We start from the raw sequence: 27043 nt of genomic DNA, 5'->3' as shown, positions 1-27043 counted from the left end.
CCCCACGATTGCCACCCGGCAAATGAAACCGAGCGCGACGGTAATCTCGAAATTCAGCGGGGATACCCGTGTTCTCGATAATGAAATCGATCCCGTCCTGCGCGAATTCGTCGCGGGTCCGGGCCTGGAGGCCGGTTTCGCGTTCGAGCCGTTCCGACAGGGCTTTGGCCTGCATCGGATCTTCTGCACCCACCAGGACGAAGGACAGGCGATTGCGCGTGCCCGGCACGTAATTCAACCCCTGCGGGGTCGCAGCTGCCTCTGGAAGGCACCGAGATGTACCTTTTTGCGCAAATGGTCAAATCAAGGTTTTGTAACGCGAGCTGTGCCACAGGGCGCTTTGAAGATTTGTTTTAAAGTACTTTGGCTGAGTACCTCAGGGTACCTATGTAAAATTCTTTGATTGACGCTGTCTTCTCGATCAGCACGATTCGCCTCGATCATACGACGGGCGAGAAAGTTGTGGGCGGGCGCTCGGGGTCGTATGGTTCCGGCACCGTCACGTACGAGGGCTCTTGCTCGTTGCAACGCGTCGGCAGTGGGAATGTTTGGCAGTGGCGGCATTGGCGGCGGAGCTTCTGGCGAGGCTGGCATCGGCAGCGCTGGTGTGCGGTCGCAGGCGCACGGCGGAAACGGAGGCGGCGGTGGGACAGGTTGTTGAGGAACGATCGGACAGAATGGCTCGTCTTCAGGGACGGCGGCGAGTGAATCGACTACGATGTAGACACGCAGCCGGTCCCCCGCCGCGACGTTGAAGAGATCGACCTCTTTGGCAGTCGCGCTCGGGTCGCACCACGGCGTCACGGCAGGTTCGTGGTCAGACTGGCCGCACTCTTCGAATAGCACGACAGAGCAGACCCGGCGGTGGAGACGCCGAGATGCGAAGACGGAGATGTCCTTTTGCAGCTCGGATAGACGCGTGTCCCGCGTCACATCATCGACTGCATAGGGAGAGATGACCTGTGATCCGTCACTCGTGATGATGTGCGTCGGATCGATGCAGAGCGGCCACTCGAACGGAATAGAGATGGCGGCCTTGGTTTCGGAGATGAGAGATATGTCGGCGTATTCAGGCAGGTTGCCGCTGCCGTCGTCCGCCTCGATGAATGCGCTGCCCTCGTATGGCAGACGCATCACGGGCTTGCCCAGAAGGCTCCTGCCCATGAGGACTCGAGGCGGCAGCGCATCGGATGGAAGTTGTTTCGTCGGAAAGAACTCGTTGCAGAGGTCGGGAGGCAGGAAGTGTAGCAGCCTGCTGTAGCGGTGTCGCTCGTTGTAGGGAAGTTTGTCGTATTGAAACCCGTTGTTGACCTTGACGAGAACTACGTCAGGGGTGGGGCACGGGCCATGAGATGATATGTGGTGAAGTGCAAGGGCGCGCGCCGTTAATGAGCGCTTACTTGCGAGGTCGGCTTCGACAGTCCAGTCTCGCCGGCTTTCCTTCATGCTGTGCAATCCGTTGATGAGAGCTCGCGCGTACATTCATCCACACCGGCCTCGACCAGTGGTCCGTCAACGGCACGACCCTCGCGATCTCCAAGAAGGGCTCCGGCCTCGCCGGCGTGCTCAACCCCTGCATCGAAAAGGCACGCCCCCGCCCCCGCCTCCCCCCGAACCCCACCCGCCCCATCCATTTCATCCCCCCTCCCCTTCCCTCGTCCCCTCCCTCCCCCCTCTCCCCTCACCTCCCACGCTCCCCGCCTCCCAACCACTGCCCCCTTCGCATTCCGTCCTATGCACTTACCCGCTGCACCTGCACACGGCCCACACCTCTCAAACGCCTCGACGTCCGTATCGGCGGTTGCCAGCCGCCACCGGCGCGTCCACCCGCCTACCGCCCGCCGCGCACCGCCCGCGCGCAGATCGTCGCCTCGCCGGAGTACATGACGGTTTGCGAGAAGTACTGGGGCGCAGAAGCCTCCAAGGTCTGCATCGGCGGCGCCGACACTGAGACCATGCAGTTCGTCGACGAGCCGATGCACATGAAGTCCACAGCCAAGACGTGCGCCGACGGCTACTGCCCGTGCACTTCCCGCTAGAGTTCCGGCCTTCTGAGGAGCGACGCGGTTGCACCGAAGATGAGCCGGAAGAGCAGCCGAAGATGGGCCGGCGTACGTCCTTGCTTGTGCGGGATGCGCGGGACCTCCGGCGGAGAGATTAGGGGGGATGATGAACCGTGTGCCGAACCCGCCAAAGGTGACCGTGCGACGACGCAGATTTGCGGTGTCTCACGTCTCACGCGTCGTTCGTCGGTTATTGTTGTTGTTTTATTTAGGATGTAGGTTGATATGCCGTACGGTGCCTACGGTCTACGTCGCGAGATATGGTTGCCGTTTCTCGCTCCAGTGTGGTCTATTTTCACATGCATGAGGTACAAAATAATAGTAAAGTACACGGCGCGGCCCCGGCCGACGCGGCCCAGCGCTCCGGTGTGCACATACGCCCGCTGACGCGCGCGGGGCGTGTCCACATGCGCGCGGGGTGTGCCCGTATGCGCGCGTCTACACGTACGACGTAGTCGAGATCGAGAAGGTGCTCGAGCGCTCACCCTCACGTCATCTCGGTGCCCGACGACGCATTGCGCGCGCGCACAAGAGCGACCACCTGATCCAGGCCGGTGAGGCACTGCCTGAGGCGGCCCCCGCCCAGCTGCGCTTGCAACGGCTTCTCGGACGGCGCCACTGCCCCCGCCTTGCCGCTGGGAGCCTCCCCCTCCTCGCGCGAGGGTGCCTGGCTGACCCGCGGAGGACCCACCGTGGAGGAGCGCACCGTCGAGGCCCTGAGGGTGCTCGACGACGCGGCGGCCGACGAATCCGCCTTACCGCTGACCTCCTCGACGGTGGGGCCGAGGATGGTGTTGGCTCTGACCGACGAGAGGCGGTAGTGGAGCGCGCCGAGCACGTCGATGCCGCGGGAGCCCCGCTCGCTCTGCTGGTGGAACGTGAGGATCGCCATCTGCGGCGGCTCGAAGTCGCAGACCGACTCGATCTGCCGCTCCGTGGCGAGGACGGCGCGTGAGTAGCGGAGGCGGTGCAGGATCGGCCGCGCGGTGAGCATGAGGACGAGCTGGCCGAAGGGCGCCATCAGGGCGAGGGTCGCCTGCGCGAGGGACTGCAGCAGCCCTCCCCGCGCGGCCAGCTCCCTGCCGCATACCACCACCCCGGGGTAGAGCTGCTCGACGTATGGCCGGCTCGCGAGGACGCCCTGGATCGTGGCGCGGGGCAGGCCGGCGGCGAAGCAGAAGGCGGCCTCGAGCGCGACGTGCCGCAGGCCCGGCCAGGCGCCACGCTGCGGGAAAGCGCTCTGCCGCGAGCGCGCCGTGGCGGAGCAGACGCAGAGGCAGGCGACGAACCGGCAGGCCAGCCCGCAGGCGAGGGCGGGAAGCAGCTGCGGCAGCAGGCGCACCTTGGCGGGCACGTCGTCGATCGAGACTCCGATCGCGGCGAAGAGGAAGAGGGCGCCGAAGACCCACAGCCCCGACCAGAGCGCCTCCGCCTCGCGCGCCAGCGCGGGCGAGAAGTGGGCGCCGAAGAAGCCGGTGCAGAGCAGGGCGAGCTCCTGCAGCAGCATCCCGCCGCAGTGCCGAGCACGGGGGGCGTCTACCGAGCACGAGGGGTCGGACATGCTCCACTCGTCGGGGACGAGCAGGTCGAGCACGTTCGGCACGAGCGGCTCCCCGTCCGAAAACTCGCCCGACAGGCCGTACGAGAAGAGCGAGGCGCCGAGCAGCACGAGCAGCATCTCCACTCCGCCGCCCACAAACACCCTTCGGCCCGCGAGGACGGGCCGGTCGGAGAGCGCGCAGAAGCGAGCCACGCCCCAGCCGACAACGGCGCCGAGGGCGACCGAAGCGGCGAGCCGGACCACGAGCCCGGAGAGGAGCCGGAACCACATCGGAGAGGGCAAGCCGGAGCCGAGCGTGGCGAGGAAGGCGTACAGGAAGAGCGCGAGCGTGCCCTCGAGCGGAGCGACGCACGCGATCAGCCTCGGCAGAGGGCCGAGGTCCTCGCCTACGGAAAGGCTCGAGAAGGCTCCGAGGAGGCTCCGTGACAGGCCTTGAGGGCCGAGATCCCTCGCCGCGCAGCTCGTGCATCAGCGGCAGGACGAGCCCCTCTCCGAGCGGCGCGAGCATCACGCCGGCGAGCAGGCCCTGCGGCACCGTCGCGCCCCACGCAAAGTGGACCCACAGGCCGATGCCAGTCAGGTCCGCGAGCAGCGGGAGCGTCGCCAGGAGGACAGCGCTCGTGTTCAGGTCGGCCATGTTTGTCTCGCAGCCGGCGCGGCAGAGGAGGAGGATGAAGGCGACCTCCTGAAGACGCGATGGCGGCGGAGGTGAGAAGATGGCGGCAGCGGCAGTGGCCGTAAGGGTTAGGCGCTCGTTAGGCGCTCGCCTGGATGGACGGTAGCACGACATGTATCGCCGGCCCAGCGAAAGGGGAGAGGAGGCAGCCCGCGAGCATCACACCGACAGCACCCGGCAGCCGCAACGCGCCAAACACCCGAAACACCGTGTAGCCGAGGAGGAGGATGCAGGAGAGGCCGAGGAAGAAGCTGTCAGGCACGGCGCCTGTCTCGGGAAGCGCGGCCTCGACAGCCGTCGCAAACGCACTCATCAGCCAGCTAGGCGTGAGACACCCGCAGCACTGCCGCCGACTCAGCAAAAGCTTAGGCTAACACTGCCCGGCCTGCCGCCAACACAGCAAGCGGAGACCAAGCGGTGGATCATCCAAAACAGGCGGGTTGTTGTTTTTCTTGCGGGTTTTTACTTTGCCTTGCTCTGCGACGAGCCCTTTGCTCGCTCGCGCAAGCGGATGGCGGCGCGACGCACTTTCCTAGGGCCAAGCTGAGCGTGCAGCCGCGGTGCGGCGACGCACTGCTCTGGTGGAACACGCGCTGCGACGGCCGCGTCGACCCAAGCAGCGCGCACGCAGGCGAGGTCGTGCTGTCGTCCACAAGCAAGTGGGTGCTGTCCAAGTGGCTGCGTCAACGGCCCTTCCAGGTGGACTTTGGCAGCTGGAACGAGCCCGGCCGGGCGTCGGCGCGCCAAGCAGAGATTAGACTCGTCGTCGCGCGAGCCAAGCAGAGATTAGATGATTAGTGGCCCCATAGTTGTTCTGTGGACCGTCCATATGTTGTAGATAGGGCTGTTGGTGGGGGCCGTGTCCGTGACGAGACTCGGCGGTCGTGCGTTTACGTCAGGCGTCATGCACAGAGGTCCCCGTCACACGCAGTGACACACACTGCAAAGTGCAAAAAACCCAAAAGCCAAAACGACGCGTCACATACCGCAGGGTGCCGAACTTAAGGTAAGGTAGCTTGAGTTAGGGAGCCCTTTTCCTCTTACCTAACTCCTGTTCTAATGTACCTAACTCCTGCTACCCACCTTTCGGTCCGCACCACTCCACACGCCGGGGCGCACACGCGACACGGATTCACGGAATCGACCCCACGCCGAAGAGGCCGATACCCCCCCGGAAGGCAAAACTAAACGCAAGCGCAAGTCTCGAGACGGCGTACTGGCTACAGTGTGCCTAAACGGGGTCGCAGCTGGCTCGGCCAGGCATCGCGGGCCCGATAGCACCCGCCGGAAAGAAGTCCATCAAAGTCAAACGCTACACGGATTGATCACTCCCTTCCTTCGTCGTGAGCGTGGAGACCTGCTATCCGTGAGCGCTGCTATCTGGGCTCGCATATCCGCCAACTCATTGGAGATGCCGTCCGCCATATCTGTTACGCCAAAGTGAGTGTCTCCCAGTCGGAGTTGTTCGTGTCTGATCAATACCAATCGAGCCTCGTCGAGGTGCTTCGTCGATTGCTGTCAGCCTCATCGAGGTGGTTCGTCGGTTCTCACTCATGGCAGAGGACAACCGGGTCAACAGTGCGGCGGACACCCGCCGGGTCAGCCTGATCCTCGAGCTTCGGTACCCGGCCGTCTCCCCCTCCGCGACGGAAGGTACTGCGTTCAGCACGCCAAGGGCTGCTCCCATCGCTAGCGGCCAGATTGCGTGGTACGCAAGCAGAATCTCAAGCATGGTGGAGCCTGTGGTGCGGGCCCGGGGCAAGCAGAAGGAGACCGACGTGCTTGCAATGCCGCCTTCCGACACAAGTGCTCCTTGAAAAAATAAATGGTACGGACGGGAAGTCCGTCGGCGTTGCCGGGGGCCCAAGGAAGCGCGAGGGAAAAATTCCGCCGCTGAGGGCGCTCGTGCGGCAATAGCCGAGTGGAGGGGGGAGCGTGCCGGACGGGGCGTCGTCGCGCCGTCCGATGGTCTGCTGCCCCGCGCAGCAACCGTCGGGCGACGACCCGGGGGCCAAAAACCCGGCGACGACGGCGCTCTGGATGGGGCGTGACCTCCTGCCTCCAACCTCCTTCCTTTTTGAGCAGGTGTGACGCCGCGCGAGCGACGCTCCGAGATCGCCCGAGATAGCGCGGCGCGGCCCCGAGATCGCCCGAGATAGCGCGAGATCGCCCGAGATTGCGCGGCGCGGCCCGAGGCGAGGTGGGTGGGTTGGGAGCGAGGGGGCGGAAGTGCTCAGTGCGGTAGATGGTCAGCTCGAGGCGCGTGAGCCGGACTTGTGAGCCGGACCACCCCCTCTTGAAACCTGCGTTGTTGAGCCAGGACTCGGAACATACTCGGGCTGTCGCCGTCCCAAACTGTCACTCCCCTTTCTCCCGGCCGGGGTGGGGCGCGCGCGGGGGCGGCGGGTGTGCGGGATGTCTGTGGGCCCGAGAGCGATATGCCATGTCCGCCTTGCGTTTGTTTCATAACATCGAAGGCTAAGCTCAAAAATAAAACGCACTTGCAAGTGCTCCAAGTGCACTTGCTGCAAACGGATGTTCTCCTGTGTGGGGGTGAACCTGCCCAGCCCCTCTCCGTGTCGCGTTGTGTCCCCGTACCTCCCAAGAGCAAGACCCTTTGCCCTCGCTCGCCGCAAGCGGAGCATGCCCTCTGCGCTCTCGTGGCTCTGCGCTCCAGGCCCTCCCTAGAGTGGCGCTCTCACGGTCTCAGGGCGTCTCAGCGTCTCAGCTCTCGCTGCCCTCTCTAGTGTCTCTTGCAACACACAGGGTGTAACACACTCACTGAGGGGCGGGGTGAGCGAGACCGAGAGCCGCTCGCGGCTCGGGGCTCTCACTCAGCTCGCCGCACAGCGGCCCCCCCCCGCCCCCCCGGGCTTGCGCCGCGGCCTGTCCGCGTTTTGACTATGACTGCAGACTTCTGTGCTGTGCTCTGATACATTTTTTTGACGCAGGACACCAGCAGTGGGCACCGTTGGCGCCGGCGGCATGAGAGAACAAGCTGGGGATCCCTGGGACCCTGTCGTGTGGGTGAACCCTGCCCAGCCCCCCTCCGTGTCCCGATGCGCTCCCGCTCCCGCGTTCCCCTGTGTCCCTGATCGTCCTTCCAAGAGAATCCTGCTCGCGCAGGTGGGGACCCTGTCTGTCCTTCTCCCACCCCTTGTTTGGTGTGTCCCGTCCGTTTTATTTATTTATTTAAGGATTTTGCACCGCGGCACTACACTAACACAGGTACACCATGCGAGCCGCAGAGCGACTCCTAAAGAGAACTTTGCGCCTTCAGATTCGGGCAGCGAGGTCTCTCTCACCTGGCCGGCGAACACGACCCGGGGACGCAAGTTTTGCGGGTCGCCTGCTTCCTGCGCGCGGTGGCACGTGTCTCGCGGCGAGCTGGCTACCGTGACGCACACTCGCCGCGCTGGGCCATGAAAGACGACCACGCGTGGCGGCAGCGGGTGGGTGCGCTGCTTGTCGTGCTGGTCGCGGTGCTCTATGTCGGCTCGGGCATTGCCATCCAGTCGCTCTTTGACGAGCTGGACTTTGAGAAGCCCTTCTTCTTCTCGTACGTCTCCGTGATGCTGTGTTCGTCCTACCTGCTCGGCTCCGCCTACTCGCGCCTCCGCTCCTGCTCCTCTCACTCGTACGCCCAGCTTTCGGCGGAGCCGCTCGCTAGCTCGGCCAAGCCCTCGTACGTCTTTGAGTCGTGGGAGGCGCTCGGCCATGTGCTGCGGCCGGCGCTGTTCCTCGCGCCCTGCTACTTTGCGCTAAACTACACCTACTTCCTCTCGCTCGACCTCACCTCCGCCTCAGAGACGATGACAATCAATGCGTCGACCGGCGTCTGGACGCTCCTCGCAGAGAGGCTCGTGCTCGGGGAGAGGATTACCTGGCTCCGGCTCGCGACGGTGAGCGTCTCGGTGGGCGGGCTCGGCCTCGTCACCTACTCGGCCGCCATACGCGACGAGGCGCACACGAGCCCGCTCGAGGTGAGCAGAGGACGCACCCTCGACATCCCCAGTTTAGCACCCGGCAATCCTCTCAGAATGCCAAAGCGCAGAGCGCATGTGTCGACTCTGAGCGCAGAGCCGCCCCTCGCCACAGGCGAGCGACTCGGCGGCGGGCGCGGCGCTCGCGCTCATGTCGGCCGCCTCGTCAGGCCTGTATGCGGTGCTGCTGCGGGCCGCGGTGCCCAGCGAGTCCTCGTTGCACATGCCCTCCCTATTTGGGTTGATGGGCCTCTCCGCGGCGGTGCGCCTCGCTCTCGGCCCAGCGCCTCACAGACGCAGCGCCCACCGCCAGGACCTCCGGCCGACCCACGCTCAGGTGCTGTTCTGCCCGCTCTTCCCGCTGCTGCACTTTTCGGGCGTCGAGCTCTTTGCGGTGCCGCCGTCGCAACAGGCGGTCTCGGCCCTGCTGCTCAACGCCGTGCTCTCGACGGTCCTGCCCGACATGCTGCTCGCGCAGGCGGTGGTGATGACGTCGCCCCTCCTCGCCACGCTCGGCCTCTCGCTCATGATACCGCTCTCCGTCCTCTCCGACGTGCTGCTCGGCCAGGCGCACGTCTCGCCGCCCTTCTTCCTCGGCACGGCCGCCGTCTTTGTCGGCTTCCAGCTCGAGCACTATGCCGAGGGCCGCGACGCCACGGCGCGCCATCCTGGCGGCGCCGCGACGGACGACGCGGACGAGGTGGAGGTGGCCGTCGCTCGTCTGGCGACCCCCCGGCCCTCGTCGCTGGCCGCCGACAGGGCGCGCTCAACCGCGTACGCCGCGCTCGACGACTCGTGCGCGACGCCGCCCCTGTCGGTCGGTCCGTCACCGCACATGGAGCGGCCACTGCTGGCCAGGTAGCGACGGGCGTGTGGTCCGGGACCGTTTTTGTGCACACGCGCGCGCGAGAAAACAGAAATTGTCTCTCAATTCACAATTGTCTCAAATTAAGCCACGCGGAGAAGTGTAATTAATATCTAATGACACGCGCGCACACGCAGACCGCGCACCGCGCGCACGGCGCACGCAACCAGACGGTGGAACCAATGTATCAGGGCCGCCGATGTCCGGCGGACTCTGCGCTGTGTGTGCCGCTACGCTGTCTCGCTACCGTACGAGTATCACTATCTCTCTTCTCCCTCAGCTCAACGCGAAGGGCGCGTGAGATGCGCGCCACGCCCCTCGCTAGAGAGTTCCGAGGACGGCGCCACGACGAACGCAACACCGCGTGTGCCCCTCCAGACTCACGCGGGCGCCGCCAGCGCGCGCGAGGTGCTCGCGAGCACGTTCATCAGCTGCAGGTAGTCGCCGGCGCCTAGGGGTTTGCAGAGTCAAGGCCCCTCGGGGAGGTGGGGGCGCGGGAGGGGAGAGGCGGATGTGCCGCCGTCCGTGAGCTTCTTGCGCGGAATCTAAGGGAATCTAGGGGAATCTAGGGGAATCTGGGGGGGAATCTGGGGGAGTCGCGCCGTCCGTGAGCTTCTTGTCGGCGACGGCGATGTCCGTGGCGACTTGCGCCTTTTGGCGGTCTCCGAGGTCGCTCGAGGCTGCGATGTGCTCGAGCATCTGCGCGATGATCTGGTCGACGGGGTAACCGTCGGCGAGGAGGGAGGAGGCGAGTACGCCTATGACGCACGAGCTGCTGACACGGAAGTGGTGATGACCGGTGAGTGCGGAGAGGGAGGCGGAGAGCGCGCCCAGCTTTGAAAAGTCGTTTGCGCGGCAGACAGCGAAGGTCTCGCCTACACACACGAGAGCCGATCCTCCGTCACACTCGCAACCATGCTCGGGCGGCAGCCAACGATCGGCGGTCTCGCCGATCTTCTCGTCCGGGAGGGCGGCGGACAGGTCGAGCACTGCTTGCGGCCCGATCTCGTCGCCGTGCAGGCGGTGGAGCGACTGGAGCAGCTGGATGGCGCGCCGCATGTCGCCTGGATGGGGAGATCTGGGGAGATCTGGGGGAGATCTGGGGGAGATCTAGACGCCTCGGGGACGAGGCGTGTTGGGGAGCCGCGGCCGTGCCGGGCGAGGGCGGCGTGTCGCCCTTCCCCCAGATCTCGCCAAATCTCCCCAGATCTCGAGGCCCCAGATGCGGAATCTCTCCCCGGATCTCCCCAGATCTCCCCACATCTCCCCCGCATCTCCCCCGCATCTCCCGAGATCTCGTGGCCGCACCCTCCGAGACGCGCATGAGCTCGCGCAAGGTCGGCTCGTCGATGGCGACGCCCTCTGCGGAGGCGATGGCCGACAGGCGCTCGACCATCGAGGCGTGCGGCAGAGGCTTGAAGCGGAACTTGGCGCAGCGCGAGGCGATCGGGGGGATGAGGCGCGAGACGTAGTTGCAGATGATGCAGAAGCGGGTCACCTTGAGGGGGGGGGGGGGAGGAGGAGGGTTGGAAGGGCAGGCTCAAAGGGTGGGGGAGGGGAGGGAGGGGGGGCGGGGGAGGGAGGGCTGGGCGGGAGGGGGTGGGGGTGGGGGTGGGGGCTGGGGTTGGTCAGCCTTGGAGTACGTCTCCATCGTGCGGCGAAGCGCCGACTGCGCGTCGCTGGTCATCGAGTCGGCCTGCGTGCGCCGGGCGCTCTGTGAAGCGCCGCGCGCCCCGCACACCCACAACCCCCCCGCCCACCCACAACCCCCCCGCCCGCCCGCACCCCCCCCCCACACACACCCCGCACGCGCCTCGTCGAGGATGATCAGCTTGTACGGCTATCTCGGCTATATCTCGGCTGTATCTCGGCTACATCTCGCCTCGTCGAGGATGATTAGTTTGTACGGTGGGAGGCCACGGCTGGTGCCGCCCGTGCCGACGGAGACCTGGCGGCGAGGGCGGCGAGGGCCGGGGTGGGTGGGGGGGGTGGGGGTGGCAGCGCGCGCGCGTGTGTGTTTGTATGGTGGTGGTGGAGGAGGAGAGGCGGGAGCGGAAGGAGGAGGGGGAAGGGGGGAGGGGGGAGGGGGCGGCGGCGGCCTGCGCGAACGACTTGATCTTGTTGCGCACGACGGCGATGCCGCGCTCGTCCGAGGCGTTGAGCTCCATCACGCGCGAGCGGAGCTGCGGGAGGCGGGCGGGGGCAGCTCACGCCGCCAACCTCCCTCTCCTTTTCGTCTCTCTTGCGCGGCGAGCCAGCCGAGGTGAGCCCGCCGAGGTGCGACGCGAGAGCGCGCCGGGCGCCCGCGGCCGGTTGTGGGGGGGACGGGGCACAGACCTCGTCGCCGAAGAGGCTGCGCGCGGCCGCGAGGATCGTCGAGGTCTTGCCCGTGCCGGGCGGGCCGTAAAAGATCAGGTGAGGCAGCTGCGCGGGGCGGCGAGACAGCGGTCAGCTGGAGAGAGGCGAGAGGCGCGGCGTTTGCGGGCGAGTGCGAGGGAGGCGCACGTTGTTCGACTCGATGGCGTTGCGCAGCGCCGCCGTCACCTCCTCCTGGTGCGAGACCTCGTCCATCGACTTGGGCCGGCTGCGAGTCGGGATGGCGGGAGTCGTGAGCGCACGTGGCCGGTGCGACGCAGGAATGAGCAGGCGGCGCGGTCGTGAGCGCGCACTATTTCTCGACCCAAGGCCGCTTGTCGGTCGTTGAGGCGGAGGAGGAAGCCATGAGGGTCGGCAGCAGAAGGAGCAGGCAACCGCGCGCCGGCTGTTTCCCGCCAGGACAAAAAGAACCCGTTTCCTATGTTGCCATCCCAAACTGTCACTCCCCTTTCTCCCGGCCGGGGTGGGGCGCGCGCGGGCGGGGGCGGCGGGTGTGCGGGATGTCTGTGGGCCCGAGAGCGATATGCCATGTCCGCCTTGCGTTTGTTTCATAACATCGAAGGCTAGCTCAAAAAAGGATTCAAGAGAGAAAGTCACATACAAGGATTCATGTTGGCCACAGAGGCAGAGGAAAGAATTTTACGAGCAAACTCCCTCGCACGACACTGGGCACGGGACTGGCGCGCACTGGCAGTTCTGGCACTAACACAGAGGTACAGGGTACACGCTACTTGTACACCAAGGAGAGTTTTACAACAAAAGTCTCTCGCACACGCACGATTAGAGACTAGGTAGGTAGGTAGAAAGGTGAAGAACAGCCAGGCTCGGACTGGACACCAACGCGGTATGGGTGGACGCTGGACAGATGATGACGGCACGCACGAGCGACATACAGACACAAACAGGCTCACAAGACACACAGCCAGATGGCTGCCACACACCCCCTGAGTTGGCGTACACATAACTCAAGGCCACATCCTCTCTGTCGCCCCCCCCAGCACCCACGGTGCCAAGAGTACAAACAAGGGCACAACGACAACAGACGACAGCAAGTAACATGCAAGGCTAGAGCAGGGCCGTCCCGTTTTGATCTCTCGATGAGTGGGGGGCCGCAGCGCGCCCGCCGCAGGCTCGGCGGTGCGCGCGTGTTAGCGAGAAAGTTGCGGGTAGAGCCGTGCCCGACTTTTCGAAGACGAGCCCCGCACCACACCCCACACGGATGCCAGCCCGCGTGCCTTCGCGCATCGCGGGAGTCAACTCTGACTCTGATCTGACTGGGTCGTGATCTCTGTCTCTCGAGACTGCTGACTGGGCACGCGCACGGGAAGTGACTGGCGCTCTGCCGCTGGCTCGCACTAACACAGTAAAAAATAAATATGAGGGTTCACATTATTATTATTTTGGTCCAACTGTTTTTGCAAGTGCGCGCCCGACCTGCATGCTCGGCGCAGCATAATCTCAGCACTCAATCTGCGCTGAGCGATCAGACCTTCAGAGCGTAGAGATTAGACAAGTTCCAACGAGCTGCGATCACGAACATGAACGATCAGGGTTCGTGGGGCGGGCCCGTCTCCTCCTCTTCCGGGCGCCGGGGACTAAGATGCAACCATTCGCGTGTCCGTGCGTGGAGCACGAAGTCTTCAGTCGACACTATTCCTCCAGCACGGCAATGCGAGGGCCGATCCCCGCGCCGTCCCCATCGGCGCCACCGCCTCCCATGCATCCAACGCCGGGTCGTAACGCTCCACTGAGCTGAGGCAGCTACGTTCGTCCTCGTCCTCGCCACTGTCGTCGTCCTCGTCCTCCGCGTTCTCTTCCTTCTTCCCGCCCGCGGCGTACAACTTTCCGTCGAGCACCGTCAAACCCATAGATTGCCGAGACGCCGCCATCGGAACCACTGCCTCCCACACGTTTGCTGCCGGGTCGTACCGCTCGACCGAGCTGAGCCTGACGCCGCCGAACCACCCGTCAGTGTGGCCGCCCACAGCGTACAGCTTGCCGTCCAGCACCGCCATGGCGTGCCTATCCCGGTCTTCCGCCATCGGCGCCACCGCCTCCCACGCGTTTGTCGCGGGATCGTACCGCTCGACCAAGCCGAGGACGCCCTCGTCGTTGCAGAAGCCGCCCGCAGCGTACAGCTTGCCGTCGAGCACCGCCACGCCGAGCGAATGCCGCCCCCTCGCCATCCGCGCCACCTCCTCCCATGCATCCAACGCCGGGTCGTACCGCTCCACCCAGGGGAGGTGGCCGAAATCGTAGCCCCCCACAGCGTAGAGCTTGCCGTCGAGCACCGCTGTGCCAAGATAGGTCCGCGCCATCGTCATCGGCGCCACCGCCTCCCACGCATTCGTAGCGGGATCGTACCGCTCCACCGAGCTGAGGCGGCCGTCATCGTTGTGGCCGCCCACAGCGTACAGCTTGCCATCGAGCACCGCCACGCCGGGACACGTGCGTGCCGTCGGCATTGGCACCATCGCCTCCCCCTCCCACGCGTTCTCAGCCGGGTCGTACCGCTCCACCGAGTTGAGGCACTCGCCATCGCCGTCGTAGCCGCCGATCACGAGCAGGCGCTGCCTCTCGCGCTTCTTCAGAGTCTCCTTCCAGGCGCGGCGCCACGCGCGGCACGTCCCCTTGACGGCGTGCGCCTCGGTCGGCAGCTGGGCGAGGATGTGCGGGGCGAGGTCCGGTGAGAGGAGGACCTCGGAGAGCACCCACTCGGGCTGCTCCACGAGCCGTGCGGCGTGCTCCTCCGCCACGCGCATCGCGGCGGCGCTCCAGAGGGGCGCCTGCTCGTCGATGAAGGCGACGAGCTGCTCTGGCGAGAGGCCCGAGAGGCGGGCGCCGATGGGCCATCGGGCGGGCGGCGCGAAAATACTTTTGTATGCGTCGGGCCCTTCGCGGAATTCTTTTCTGTACTTGCCGCATCGACCACAGAGTACCCTACACATGTACGAGCGGGGAGATCTGGGCAGCGGAAAAAGAGAGAGCGCGGCTCGTTGCAGCTGAGGGAGGTAGGTTCATCTTTCTACATACATACATACAGGTTGTAGAGGATGTAGAGTGTAGAGAGCTGTAGAGCTGTAGAGATGTAGAGCGCTGGAGAGCGCTGTAGAGCTGTAGAGCTCTACATCCGGCGCGGGACAGAGCGATGCAGATGTAGAGCACTGTAGAGCGCGATTTTGCTGTAGAGTTTGTTGTAGAGGCTCTACAGCAAACCCGCCGGGAAGGCAGTGACTCAAAGAACGTTCAGCGTGGCTCACCCTCCATGCAATCTGGGCCCAGGCTTGTTTTCTTTTTTGCAAAAGTAGAAATTTCTGCGGGAACGCAGCAACGCTGCCAGCGCCCAGGGCGGAGCACTTGCGATCGGTTAGACACCGCGGTCCACAGACGATCTGGATGTGTCACTGTGTGCGTCATATCAGTCTTGATAACAAGTACGGTCGACCCGTCAAAGCGATACACTCGTTCCTATCACATATTCTCCCACCCGCCGGGACGCAAAACGCTCTCGACGAGAGAGCCACAAGAAGGCGTCCGCACAGCAAGCCGCTCGTCGGACAGGCGTGCTCTTTTGCGAGGGGGTTTTGTTGAATTCCAAGAGCGGAATTCTTTTTTATATACCAAAAGGAGGGCTACACGATCCCCCGCAGCACTTGGAGCACTTGGAGTGCAATCAGTAACCGCACATCCAGGGCCGGGGAGCTCAGAAGCGCACCCAGCGGGCCGGATGATTGGCATCGGGTTGCGGGCAAGAGAGCCCTAGCCCCGGGGGTGCGCGTTCGCAGGGCAAGGGCCTTAAAGTAAACACGGGTCTCCGAGAGGGCTCCGTGTACCGGGTTTCCCCTTAACTTCAGAACGCCCCCTCTACTCGGAGCTAGTAGACATGACACTGAGAGTTTGGAGCACTTGGAGTGCGGTCAGTAACCTCACGCCCAGGACCGGGGAGCTGAGAAGCGCACCCAGTTGGCCGGACGCTCGGTATCGGGCTACGGGCTAGAGAGCCCTGACCCCTAAGAGCTAAGTAAGGGGGGGGTGCGCGGTCGCAGGGCCCCAGCGGAATTCTTCTAGCACGCGCCAGTTCGCACCTGTGTCGAGCCTGTGTGCTGTGAGAGAGAGTTGTGTTGTTTAAATTCTTTTGGAAAACAGCCCGCGCTGTCAGGTTATATAACTCGGAGCCTGAACCAAAAGGCCTCGTTGTCGCTGTGAGCTTTATGACCATGCTGCTGCTCGCCACGCTCCTCTCGGCTCTGACCCCGCCGCCCGACCTCACATCGACCGACCTCTTCACGCCAGGCATGCCTGACACTGCCGGAGTTACGTACGCCTGCTATCGCATCCCGTCGATGGTCTGGGTCGCCAATGAGGCATCGCCGCACGCCGTGCTTCTCGCGTTTGCAGAGGGCCGCCGCGGCTCGTGCGCGGACAAGGGCGACGTTCGGATCGTCGCCCGACGCTCGTCTGATGGAGGGCAAACCTGGTCCTCGATTGAGCAGGTTGCGACGGCCATCTCGGGTACAAGCGCAGCCGCAGCCACAGCCACAGCCCCAGCGCAATGAGATCACGGCGCGATGATCGGCGCGATGGCCTGCTACTGCGCGTCTCGGCAACTCGGCCATCCGTCGCGGTTAGGTTGCGGTCGAGGCTGGCCACACGATCGGCAACCCGGCGCCTGTTGCGGACCTGGCTGTGGCAGGCAGCGTGCACCTTGTCCACGCTCGCGACGACACGCAGGCTCTCGCCGTGCGCAGCCGCCACGCGACAGCCTTCGTCTTAACCGCGGTGGCGCTGCTTCCGTCCAGGTCTTCCTCGTCAGCAGCGCCGACGGCGGAAGGTCCTGGTCCGAGCGCAGGAACCTCACCGCGGCCCTCAAGGCCAACCCCGCGCCAGAGGCGTTTGTGATGCCCGGGCCGCCCGGCGGCGTGCAACTCCAATCGGGCCGCCTGGTCGTCGGCATGTATGGCGAGGACGAGGCGAAGCAGGTTCAAACAACGGACTACTCTCCCCCAGCTACTCTCCCCTCATGCCCCGTGTTTCGTCCGAATCTCGGTCCGATCTCGGCTGCATTGCAGGTCCGCTCGTACGCGGCCTTCTCCGACGACCACGGCAGGACGTGGGCGCACGGGTCTCCGGCGGGCACGTCGGCGAGCGGGCCGGTCTACGGCGGCGGAGAGAACCAGATCGTGCCGTACGGAGGCGGCGGCACGCTCGCCATGTTCCTGCGCGGGCGCACGACGGCGGCTGACGACGTCTCTCACAACCACGGCCTCGCTTGGTCGTCGGATGGCGGCGCGGCGCGGAGCATCGCCTCGGCTGCACCTCGGCTGCACCTCGGCTGCATTTCGGCCTCCCTCTCGAAATTAGGCGCGACGTGGAGCAACGCCTCGCGGCTCGACATGCCCCTCTGGCGAGCGCTGCGAGGGTGTGCGGGGCGACCTCTCCTCACGCCGCATGCCGTGAAATAGGCTCAACATCTCCGGCTCGTATTGCGAGGGCTCGGCCGTCGCCACGCCCGACGGCGGGCTCCTCTCCCGGCGCGCCGAGCAGCCGTGGATGACGTCTCTTACCGTCCGCAGCTGCGAGCAGGCGGGCTCCTGCTCAGCGCACCTAGCTCCCGCAGCGGCGGCCGCTACAACCTGACGCTCTGGGATCTCGCGCCAAACGCGCCCACGGGTGGCGGCGGCAGGTTGGAGTTTGACTACTACGCGACCCTCGACAAGGGCGCGACCGGCCGGCGCCGCCAGATCCTCGATGCGTCAGCAGCGTCTCTCTTCACGCCTCCGAGGCTCTGAATAGGCGGGGCGGCCTACTCCTCGATGCTGATGGGCGCGGCGAGCGGCGAAGTGGTCAGTTTGCACGAGCGGGGCCCGGGAGGCTACACGGTCTCTGCACTCACCTTCTCGCGCTTCGCGTACCGGCCGCGCCACCCGTCGGTGGGGCGAGCTGGGTCCGCCGCTGCGAGCTCTCCCGCCATCTCGCCGTCCCGCGCGCACCTAGTCTACGTGCCGGGAGGGCACGTCCGACCGGCCGAGTGCATCACCGCCCTCCCCAATCGGGCCGTGTACAACGTGTCTGCGGCCGAAGCGCCACGAGCCGGCTGCGAAACGACGGCGTCCGACGCGCCCGCGGTCCAGATCTACGCCGCCGACGCGCACCTGAAGAGCGCGGCTCCGCTGACGAGCCTCACGGCGGACTGGGTGGTCCCACCGCTGCCCAAAAGCCACCCGATCTTTGGGCGCAGTAGCGCGGTGCGCGTCCCGAGGGCATAGGGGCTCAAAAAACAATTGATTAACTTTTCAGCCACTTTAGAGCACACGAGGTGCCACCTAGCGGTCGTCCCACTCTCGTCGTCCTCCTTCCTGTCGCTTCCTCCTCTGCTCAGCGGCGCGGGTTGGCGACAGGGTTTCTTTACATTGTGCACGGTGCGGGAGTGCATTGCCGCTCTTAACGGAGTCTCTTAGGCGGCTCCGGTGGTGTGCCGGTGTGTGTGCCAGTCCGCGCCAGTCCGCGCCCTTGTCGTGCCAGTGTGCTGTGAGAGAGGCTTGTATTTCAAGATTCTTTACAGCTTGGCGTCGAGAAACGAGAAGGCAAGCTGTCGGTCGCTCTCGCGCCCCGTTGGCACATGGATGTGGCGACTCCTCTGCGAGGCCTCCATCGCGCTGCGTGGTCCAATCTCAATGTCCCACCCCCCTGCGCGCGGGCCTGCTAGGCCCGCGGGCAGTCTCCCCCCATCCTGAGGGCCTCCAGGGCTCGCACCTCAACCTGTCATAGACCAGCGCACAGCGCCAAATGACGTATTTTCTTGTCAATAACAAGGCGTGTGAATGAGCGAGAATCATCTCTCGTTGGGACGCCGTTCGCGACTCATGTGTCGAGGTTGTTGAGAGTCTCGGATCGTTCAACACAACGTGGGTCGCGAACAACCTCTGGTCGGCTGGAAGTCTCTTCCCGTCGACGCCGTCGTCCGACGCCAGCTTCGATGGCGGCGCATCAGCTGCGGCGCGTCACGGCAGCGCGGGAAGAGACGAGATTCATAGAGAGAGAGGGCCACGGCTGCCTCACCCCGCTCTCTCCTCGCATCGCAGTACGGCGGCGTCGTCTGCGCGTCAAACAGCGGTGCGGTCTCGCTGACCGGCTCGAGACGTGAGGGCAGACAGGAGCAACATCGGGGGCGGGCACGAGCAGCGACCCGCAAAACGACAAGCGCGGACGCGGGCGAACGAGATGTGGCGTGACCATCGTATGGAACACCGACAAACTCAAAAAAGTTGAACCAGAACACAGGAGGTCGACATAATCGCTGCACGAGTAAGGAGGGTGGTACTCGAAACACTCGATGGGAAACACCGAATCAGCGTGTACGGCGCGTATATGCCCGACACAGGAAAGAGCAATGACGAAATCGTCAAGGCGTGGAAGGAGCTCAAAGAAGCGATACGACACGACACGCACGAGAGGGTGCTCATCATCGGCGACATGAATGCTGTCACGCGGAAATGGGTGGAGGAAAGAGGGCGGCAAATGGGGACGGCGGACATGGAGATGGAAGACCTGCTAGAGACCGAACAAATGGAGTCGCTGGGCACGGGCGTCGCGACGCACAGGGGGGGAAGGGAGATTGATCACATAATAGTCGACGCGCAGACACGAGCACGAGCAAGCGAGGCGGAGGTCATGCCACGAAGAACGAAGAACGACGCGGCGTGCTCGCAAAAAAGATTACATATAGCCCATCCGTGATCCGAACCAGACTCCGGCCACCTTCCTGTTCCTCACCACCAGGAGGTGCGTGCGCGCAACGTCTTTTCTCTAAGCGTCTGGCGCGGCTGCGCGGGCTTGCAGCCTTGCCGTAGCGCCCTGGCTGCCCCGGCTCCGCAGCGCGCGCCGAGCCCCTCCCCCCTCCCTCTCCCCGGCTCTACTTCTACGCCCAGTCGGCTTCCCACGTGAGCTGCGCGTCCTTGAGCCCCTCCTTGTACGACCTGCTTCACAGCAAGGGGTGTGAAGAGACGCCGTTCACGCCAAGCGCAACCCCATGTCCATGTCCATGTGTGCTGGGGATGGATAGGGGACGAGGAGGGAGGGGCGGCGGAGGGGCGATTGAAGGCGGGTGGTCGAGAGGAAATGATGCTCGGAGAGGGTGGTTTGAAGGGGAAGGCTGATGGCGTCTGAAGGCTGATGGCGTCTCAGTCCCCTCATCTCGCATCGCATCTCGCATCGCATCTCGCATCGCATCTCGCATCGCATCTCGCATCGCATCTCGCATCGCAGCTCGGTTGAATCTCGGCTAATCTCCACTTGTTGTCCTAATGCCGAGGTCAGCCGAGGTCAGCCGAGGTCAGCCGAGGTCAGCGGCAGCCAGGTGGTCTACTTCTGGCCGGGCTTCAAGGCAACCGCGCCAGAGATGGGCTACCCGGTGCTGCAGCCGGTGCTGCAGTACGGCGAGCGCGGCCGGGCGTGGGCTCTCCAGTCGTGGTTCGTCGATGCGAACGACCGGCGGTTTCCGGTGGCGACGGCGCCCGCGGTGGATGTGCAGCCCGGCGACCGCATCACGAGCTACATGCGCCTCTCTGCCGACGGGAGCACGTGGACCGTCTCGGGCACGAATCGAGAGTCGGGGGAGGACTCGACGCTGCACATCGCGCATAGCCGCGCGGGCAGGGCCGACTACGACTACGCCATGCTGGTGAATGAGAATATCAACGTGGACGAGCGATGCGACCGCATGCCCGCGGCTCCAAGCCTCACGTTCACCAACGTGACGGTGAACGGTCACGCGAAGCCCGCCTGGGCCACACGTGCCGATTGTCATGGGAGCCCTCGGTGCGACTGCGGCAACGCTGCGAGCATCGGCGCCAACGGCGACGTGACGCTGAGCTGGAGTACCGACCCTCGCAGCAGGCCGTCTCGTAGAGCCAGCCGGTGAGCTGCCGCGTCTCATCGTTGCACGTTGGCCGTCCCGCCACAGTGGAGAACTTCCCTTTCTCCCGGCCCGGGGTGGGGCGAGCCTGCGCGGGGGCGGCGGGTGTATCTGTATGCGGGATGTCTGTGGGCCCGAGAGCGATGTGCGTGTGTCCGCCTTGCGTTTGTTTCATAACATCGAAGGCTAGCTCAAAAAGAATTTGAAATAATTATTATTGCAGAGTCTGAGCGGGCGTCGATGGGGCGGGGGCGGCCGCGCTGCCCACAAAGTCGAGTGGGCAGGAGACTGCACAGTGACACAAAACGCCAGGCGGCTGACTGTGTACTTACTACTCTAGGCGCTCGGGGCCGCGGTTTCGGCGGGTGTGCGGCCGCGAAGGCGGGAGAGGACACGCCGGAGAGGGTTCTTGCGGGCGCGCGAGGCTCCCTCACTCGGATCGCGATCCTCCTCAACCGCCGCCTCGTCGTGAGCAGCGGCCGCCGCCGTTGAGCTGTCATCGGGCGCGATTGAGGTGGGCTCGGCCGGCAGCACCAGCGCAGCGATGAATGTAGCGGCGAGCAGCACGACTGGAAGGCCGACACCCGGCGGCGGCTTTGGCGCAGCGGTGGCCTTGGCGAACAGGAGGAGCGAGGCGCAGGAGACGACAGCGAGCGGCGCAAACTCGCCGATGCCGCCGGCAGCGCCGCTGGAGGGGGCCAGGGAAGGCGATGGCGGCGATGGCGGTATCGCGACAGGCACGCGGCCACGCAGGAGGTCGTCATTTTGCGGTCCAGTAGTGGGTCGAACGGCCTTCGTTTTGACCGGCGTCGCCCGTTTCTTTGCCGCCGCTGCCGCCGCCTTCTTCGCCGCCGCCGCGGCCGCCCGTTTCTTCGCCGCCGCCGCGGCCGCCCGTTTCTTCGTCGCCGCCGCGGCCGCCCGTTTCTTCGCCGCCGCTGCTGCCGCCCGTTTCTTCGCCGCTGCAAGCGTCGATGCTCGCCTTTGTGCGTCAGCCTGGCGTCTTTCGACCGTTCTCTTCTTGGTGTCTTCGCGTTGCTTTGATACCTGACTCGGTGAACGCTGGTAGAGCAAAAGTGGGTGCGGCTGGCGAAGCAGCGATGCGGTTGGGGCGCCGACATTAAGAGGTAAATGCAGCGCCGCCGAACCAGCGAGCGAGGCCAGGAGCAAGCTGCCGCACCACATCGAAGTCGTAATGATATCGCGAAAATAAAAAAGCCATGGCCCGCGCCCTCGGCGCGGCGGGGAGCCTCCAGGAGGTGAAGCTCGGGCCCAGAGACCCCAACCGAGCCGTCGACAAGGAGTCCAACCCGAACCAGCGGGGGGACGGCGTCCTTGGCAACTGGACGCGCTCGGCACGCAGGATGGTGTTTGACGGCACGATCATCACCGCAGTGCAGTTCCGTAAAGGCATGCTGGGCCCGCTGGCGAGAGGCAAGCACCTCGCCACCGACTACGCCGAGGAGGCGAAGCGGAGTGCCAAGGCCGCGGCGTGCGCGGCCAACAACTACGACTTCATGACGTGGGCGGCGAGCACACGCGGCGGCATTGGCCGCGAGGCGGCGGAGTGGTTCACCACCGGCTTCGCCGCCAAGGTCGCCCTGGCGCGCTCCGACGGCGAGAAGTGGCGAGTGCGCAACGAGCGCAAGCGCCTCCTGCAGCAGCACTCGGCCATCATTGCGAGGCGCAACTGGGAGATCACCCAGCGCAACGCGTGGCCGAGGATGGGTGGCGTGGCGCCGCGAGCGCCGCCAGTCGAGTAGTAGCGGTAGGGAGTAGAGGTAGTCGTCTCAGTAGTGTCCTGTCAGAGCGTCCCGTGTCGGCCAAGCAGCGTCTGTCGGATAGTAGGAGAGAGTGCGTCGTGTGTCGTGCGGATCAGTCCTGTCTGGGCGGGGGGGGGGAAAGAGACGGAGAGGAGAGTCATTGAGCCTTGGCACCAGCCGGTAAGGTAAGGTAAGGTAAACTTCTCCACACACACGAGGTGGTGGGGCAAGGGGGGCAACCCTCGCGTCTCCACGTCTGACGACAGGAGCCCCACGGCATTCAAAGTGCAAGGCCCAGTGCGCGTGGGTGAGCGGTGTGTGTGTGTGTGTGTGTGTGTGTGTGTGTGTGTGTGTGTGTGTGTGTGTGTGTGTGTGTGTGTGTGTGTGTGTGTGTGTGTGTGTGTGTGTGTGTGTGTGTGTGTGTGTGTGTGTGGTGTGTGTGTGTGTGTGTGTGTGTGTGTGTGTGTGTGTGTGTGTGTGTGTGTGTGTGTGTGTGTGTGTGTGTGTGTGTGTGTGTGTGTGTGTGTGTGTGTGTGTGTGTGTGTGTGTGTGTGTGTGTGTGTGTGTGTGTGTGTGTGTGTGTGTGTGTGTGTGTGTGTGTGTGTGTGTGTGTGTCACGTCACTGCATCCTCCGCCGGTTCCTCCCGTCGCCTCTTCTTTGTTCGAATGTTTTTCAATCCATCCTTCACGAAGCCCTCCCATGTAGCTAGCGTTCTTGGCGAATGTCTCGAAATGGCCAGCAGGCGCTGTCTGCTCGCGGTCTGTGAGGGCCGCTCGTCCTCCTCGCCCTTCTTTCGTCCTCCCGTCCCTCCCCTCCACCATGGCCTTCTCGGCACTTCTTTCTCCATCCGCCTCGCCCTGCCTTTTCGTATCGTGCCGTTCGCCCTCCATTCGGTGACCTCCATGGCTGTCCGCCCCTTTTTGGGTGGCGCTCTCGATACGGTTGCGTCAACCTCGACGTCGCTGTCGCCCTCCCCGTCCCCGCCGGCGTCCGTGCCTCGGTTCGCGTCATCGGTAGCGTCTCCGTTGTTCCCTCGTGCCCTGCCGTCGCCCTCTCTGCTCGGGCCGTTAGCGATTTCGCCCCTCCTGCGTGTCGCCCCTCCGTTCCCTCCCCTTTCTTCGTCGTCATCGTCGCTGTCGCGAAAGCCCTCCGGTCCCTCGATTCCCTCGCCTATCCCCTCCGCTGCGTCGTCCCAGTTTATATCCTCATCCTCTGCGCACGTCGCGTTGGCTTCCTCTCTCCCCCTTTCCTCCTTGCCCCTCTCGCTGTCTGGTGTTAATGGACCCCCTTCCTCTCCCTCGCCACCGTCACCGTCACCATCCCCGTCGCTACCGCCCAACGTGCCCGCCGCCCTTTGTTTCACACTCGTCTCTGCCATGTCCGCCGTCGCCGCCGTCCTGTCTGCTGCGCTCTGTGCTCCGTGGTACAGTCGTTTATTGTTGCTCAGGATTAGCTCACGCACCAGGACAGCCTCCTGCTCGTTATTTTGGCTTGCCGATATGCATCCAAAGTTCCACGCTAGCTCCTCCTTCGTCACGTCTATCTTTTTGCAGTATCTCGCGAATGCCGTCCGCGCTTGCTGGGGTGTTATTGCGTTCGGATCCGCCCTGGTCCCCGCCCTGTATCCCATCTCCTTGCGGTGGCTCTTGTATGAGTCCCCATATGACCATGTGATTTCTTGGCCTTCCTTGACTCCCCTCTCTGCAAACAGGACCATCACCTGCGCAGCTGCCTTGCCTAATTGTATCTCCTCGTAGCGTACGAAGTGCGTCGCCCTCGTGCCTCGTTTCGGCTCATTCGATGCTGCAGGCCAGTCGAAATTACACCGCGACGCTGTCAAAGTCGTCCCCGCTCTCGTCGTCACTTCCATCCAGCTGCGTCCCCCCTGCTGCCGTGTGTCGTGATAGTTCGTCTGGTGCTGTCTCTGGTGGCTGCGCCGTTCCTGTCCGGAAGATCTCCCCAGTGTAGATGCTACACACCTCAAATTTCTCTAGCCTCCTCGTCGCCAGTAGGCCGAGTTCCCCTTCCGCTATGCTAGAGGGGCCTACCTTCGCCCCTTCCACCGTGCCGCCCGTCGTTAGCATGGCCGTCGTTACTTTCGCCGCCGCCTCTGCTGCTTGTCGGCGGAGCGCCTCGCGCCTTCCCTCGTCTCCATGCTCCTGGTCTTGTTCTTTTTGTTTTCCTGCGCTTCCTGTCGCTGGTCCGGCGACGTATCTTGCCGTCTGCCTTCGCTTCCTGGCGGGCCGCGTTTCCTTCCCCTCGTGCCGTCTGTTTTCTCCTGCGTGGTCGCCCTCGCGTGCGCCGCTCGCCGTCTGTTCTCCTCTCTGCTCGCCGTCCTCGTCCCCTCGCTGTCGTCGCTTCCCTCCGGCGCTCGCCGCATCGTCGTTCCTATCACCGCGTTTCCTGCGCTGGCCTTCGCCTTCGAGCTCGCAGTGGGTCGTTTTGAGTGTCATCCCCATCGCTCTCGTCGTTCTGCCTCTCCCCGCTTCGAGGCGTCTCTCTGCCTCTTCCCTTTCCTTCTCCTCGGCATCACGTTGTCGATGTCGCCTCCGTCGCCAGCAAATACACGCATTCGCCGCCCACTCCATTTCTCGTATCCTCTCCTTCCTTTCCTTCTGTCCCTCTCTCAGGCAGTGGGTTTGGCCCTGGCATCAGCCGGGCATGTTGTTGATTTGGCCTTGGCATCAGCCCTGGCAGGCGGGCACGCGGGACATGCACAGGCGCCAAGGGGCGCAGAACCGACCTAACCCGTCGGAGGTGGGGGGAAGGGAGTCCCGCCGGGTTCCCCTGCGTGAGCGCAAGAGTAACCCCGAGAGGGCTGAAGATGAGCGGTACGCGCAGGGGTCGGCGTGACGGGGCGAGGGACGCGCCGCGCGGGGCGCCGCCTCACCGGCCCAAGTGGCGCAGGGCGAGGCGGCGAGAACCGAGCGAGCACGTCCTCGTGAGCCCCGTGGCTCCAACCAGGCCCTTCCTTTTTTTGAGCAGGTGTGACGCCGCGCGAGCGACGCTCCGAGATCGCCCGAGATAGCGCGGCGCGGCGGTGGGTGAGGTGGGGTGGGGTGGAGTGGCGTGGCGTGGAGCTCCGGGATTGCGCGAGATTGTGCGAGACCGCCCGAGGTCACGCGGCGCGGCCCGAGATCGCCCGAGATCGCGCGGCCCGAGATCGCGCGGCGCGGCCCGGGGCGGGGTGGATGGGTTGGGAGCGAGGGGGCGGAAGTGTTCAGTGCGGTAGATCGGTCAGTCGGGGCGCGTGAGCCGGACTTGGGAGCCGGACAGCTTTCATTTCTCTCTGCGTTGTTGAGCCAGGACTCAACATACTCGTTCTGTTGCCATCCCAAACTGTCACTCCCCTTTCTCCCGGCCGGGGCGGGGCGCGCGCGGGGGCGGCGGGTGTGCGGCGAGTGTGCGGGATGTCTGTGGGCCCGAGAGCGATATGCCATGTCCGCCTTGCGTTTGTTTCATAACATCGAAGGCTAAGCTCAAAAAGCTCGTCGCCCATCCCTCCCTTGGGTTGTCTGTTTCTCCTTAAAATCCCTGTGTGGTGGCGGCGTGCCGTCCTCCCATCCCTCCCTTGGGTTGGCCGTTTTCTTTCTTTCTTGTTTCCTGTTTTCTTTCTTTCTTTCTGATGCCAGTTTCGGGGGGCAAACCCTGCCCGCCCCCTAGGACCCCGGGTAAGGCCCAGGTGTGAGGCGTGGCCTAGGGCATCAGAAGGGACCAAGAGGAGGAGAAAAACGGGGTGGCGTCTCCATGCCAAAAAAAAGAATTTCTACGAGGGGCAAGCCGGGCCCGGCAGGGCGCGCGGGCCGGGCCCGGCACGGGTCCGAGCCGGGCCCGACAGGGGCCCGAGCCGGGCCCGCCGGGCCCGGCGCCCAGTTTGCAAATCGACCCGTTTCCCATCCAATATCTCCCACTCGGCCGCGGAGGCCCCAACTGAGAGCGGGGCCCGGGGGAGGGAGTCCCTACTGGTCGTGCCCACCCCTCCGACCCCGGGCGACGGGGACCCGCAGCAGCATGGCGGCCCCCCTCTTTCCGGCGGCTTCCTGAACGTTTGAGCTCGCCCGAGCAAAATGTCCGGCAGGAGCCACAGCGGCCGAGATCAGGCTCCGCGCACCGACTTCTGCCGCCTCCAGGAGCTCGACGCCGTTCTCTCCGAGGACGTCGAGCGGAGGACGATCAACATGGGCGGTTTGCGCACGGTCGACCTCGGCCACGGGCGCAGCAAGCCGGCCGAAACAGTGCGGCTTGGTGACAAGATGGGAATGGCAGCCCAGGCCAACGACCTCGTCAAGGTGCAGCGCCTGATCAAAAGAGGTGTCTCGGTCAACGCCCGCAACTCGACCTCGGGCGTCACCCCGCTCGGCGTCGCGGCGGTGTGTCTTGCCCACCCCGCCACGCCGAGGCCCGCCCTTTTCGGAAGCCTGTGCCCGCGCCTGGTAGGAGCGCGGTCACGACGACATGGTCAAGGTGCTTCTCGGCGCGAGGGCGAACCTTGACGACACGACGCGCGAGGGGATGACGCCGCTGCACATCTGCTGCCAGTTCGGCCGCGCAGACACGGTGTGTGGTGATCGCGGCTCGCCCTCGCTCCCTCGCTCCCTCGCTCGCTTTCTCCCTCGCTCCCTCGCTCGCTCGCTCTCTTGCTCGCTCTCTCGCCAATCCTAGAGTCCCGCGGCGTCAGTCGCCCGTTCCACTCCAAGATACCGAGGCCCGCGCGCCGCCTGCCCGCCGGCCGCCGACTGCGGTCATCACAAAGCGTGCGGTGTCAGGCATCTACCCGTGACCTGACCCCTGACCCTGACCCTGACCCTGACCCTGGCCCTGGCCCTGACCCTAACCCTGACCCT

The 27043-nt window shown here is 64.8% G+C and overlaps 9 protein-coding genes across 9 annotated transcripts; 3 read left to right on the top strand and 6 right to left on the bottom strand.

Moving 5' to 3' along the window:
* Positions 1-440: 440 nt before the first annotated feature.
* Positions 441-1446, bottom strand: EMIHUDRAFT_234280 (hypothetical protein; the record flags this gene model as incomplete). The annotated part of the gene is made up of 3 exons (XM_005781419.1): positions 441-518; positions 667-1322; positions 1401-1446. The coding sequence occupies 3 exons, from the start codon at positions 1444-1446 to the stop codon at positions 441-443; spliced, it is 780 nt and encodes a 259-aa protein (XP_005781476.1).
* Positions 1447-3958: 2512 nt separating this feature from the next.
* Positions 3959-4718, bottom strand: EMIHUDRAFT_365993 (hypothetical protein; the record flags this gene model as incomplete). Its single annotated transcript, XM_005781418.1, has 2 exons — positions 4392-4718; positions 3959-4309 (listed from the first exon to the last, which is right to left on the bottom strand). Coding segments are annotated over exons 1-2 (521 nt in total), but the record flags the coding sequence as incomplete, so codon positions are not given.
* A 3004-nt stretch (positions 4719-7722) lies between these two features.
* EMIHUDRAFT_113924 (hypothetical protein) lies at positions 7723-9145 on the top strand (the record flags this gene model as incomplete). The annotated part of the gene is made up of 3 exons (XM_005781417.1): positions 7723-8283; positions 8399-8545; positions 8621-9145. 3 exons carry the CDS (start codon positions 7723-7725, stop codon positions 9143-9145), a joined length of 1233 nt encoding a protein of 410 aa, XP_005781474.1.
* An 81-nt stretch (positions 9146-9226) lies between these two features.
* Positions 9227-11914, bottom strand: EMIHUDRAFT_424080 (hypothetical protein). Its single transcript, XM_005781416.1, has 11 exons — positions 11818-11914; positions 11654-11732; positions 11486-11572; positions 11248-11331; positions 11031-11096; positions 10782-10844; positions 10457-10646; positions 10063-10212; positions 9946-10023; positions 9776-9906; positions 9227-9599 (listed from the first exon to the last, which is right to left on the bottom strand). Exons 1-11 carry the CDS (start codon positions 11868-11870, stop codon positions 9576-9578), a joined length of 1005 nt encoding a protein of 334 aa, XP_005781473.1. The 5' UTR covers positions 11871-11914; the 3' UTR covers positions 9227-9575.
* A 1115-nt stretch (positions 11915-13029) lies between these two features.
* Positions 13030-14941, bottom strand: EMIHUDRAFT_234273 (hypothetical protein; the record flags this gene model as incomplete). Its single annotated transcript, XM_005781415.1, has 6 exons — positions 13030-13048; positions 14150-14339; positions 14441-14464; positions 14558-14620; positions 14690-14729; positions 14882-14941. 6 exons carry the CDS (start codon positions 14939-14941, stop codon positions 13030-13032), a joined length of 396 nt encoding a protein of 131 aa, XP_005781472.1.
* A 794-nt stretch (positions 14942-15735) lies between these two features.
* Positions 15736-20444, top strand: EMIHUDRAFT_113922 (hypothetical protein; the record flags this gene model as incomplete). The annotated part of the gene is made up of 6 exons (XM_005781414.1): positions 15736-16017; positions 16154-16264; positions 16324-16503; positions 16594-16796; positions 16987-17089; positions 19881-20444. The coding sequence occupies 6 exons, from the start codon at positions 15736-15738 to the stop codon at positions 20442-20444; spliced, it is 1443 nt and encodes a 480-aa protein (XP_005781471.1).
* A 330-nt stretch (positions 20445-20774) lies between these two features.
* EMIHUDRAFT_234268 (hypothetical protein) lies at positions 20775-21202 on the bottom strand (the record flags this gene model as incomplete). Its single annotated transcript, XM_005781413.1, has 2 exons — positions 20775-21126; positions 21174-21202. 2 exons carry the CDS (start codon positions 21200-21202, stop codon positions 20775-20777), a joined length of 381 nt encoding a protein of 126 aa, XP_005781470.1.
* Positions 21203-22239: 1037 nt separating this feature from the next.
* On the bottom strand, positions 22240-23829 carry EMIHUDRAFT_234266 (hypothetical protein; the record flags this gene model as incomplete). The annotated part of the gene is made up of 3 exons (XM_005781412.1): positions 22240-22269; positions 22822-22959; positions 23035-23829. 3 exons carry the CDS (start codon positions 23827-23829, stop codon positions 22240-22242), a joined length of 963 nt encoding a protein of 320 aa, XP_005781469.1.
* Positions 23830-26266: 2437 nt separating this feature from the next.
* EMIHUDRAFT_234264 (hypothetical protein) lies at positions 26267-26979 on the top strand (the record flags this gene model as incomplete). Its single annotated transcript, XM_005781411.1, has 3 exons — positions 26267-26569; positions 26637-26763; positions 26966-26979. The coding sequence occupies 3 exons, from the start codon at positions 26267-26269 to the stop codon at positions 26977-26979; spliced, it is 444 nt and encodes a 147-aa protein (XP_005781468.1).
* Between the last annotated feature and the right edge of the window lie 64 nt (positions 26980-27043).

Source organism: Emiliania huxleyi, assembly GCF_000372725.1.
Source record: "Emiliania huxleyi CCMP1516 chromosome Unknown EMIHUscaffold_202, whole genome shotgun sequence".
In the NCBI taxonomy this organism is placed as follows: Eukaryota; Haptophyta; order Isochrysidales; family Noelaerhabdaceae; genus Emiliania; species Emiliania huxleyi.
Note: the sequence above shows the minus strand (reverse complement) of the source record. Positions and strands in the feature narration are given on the sequence as shown.

What these genes read in the sequence shown, in the direction of transcription:
- EMIHUDRAFT_424080 (XM_005781416.1), bottom strand. Translation starts at nt 11,870, where the DNA reads ATGGCTTCCTCCTCCGCCTCAACGACCGACAAGCGGCCTTGGGTCGAG. An exon ending in AACTAATCATCCTCGACGAG is followed by an intron (nt 10,845 to 11,030) that starts GCGAGATGTAGC and finishes CGGCGCACGCAG; the next exon opens with GCCGACTCGATGACCAGCGA. An exon ending in CTCCCTCTCCGCACTCACCG is followed by an intron (nt 9,907 to 9,945) that starts GTCATCACCACT and finishes CGTGCGTCATAG; the next exon opens with GCGTACTCGCCTCCTCCCTC.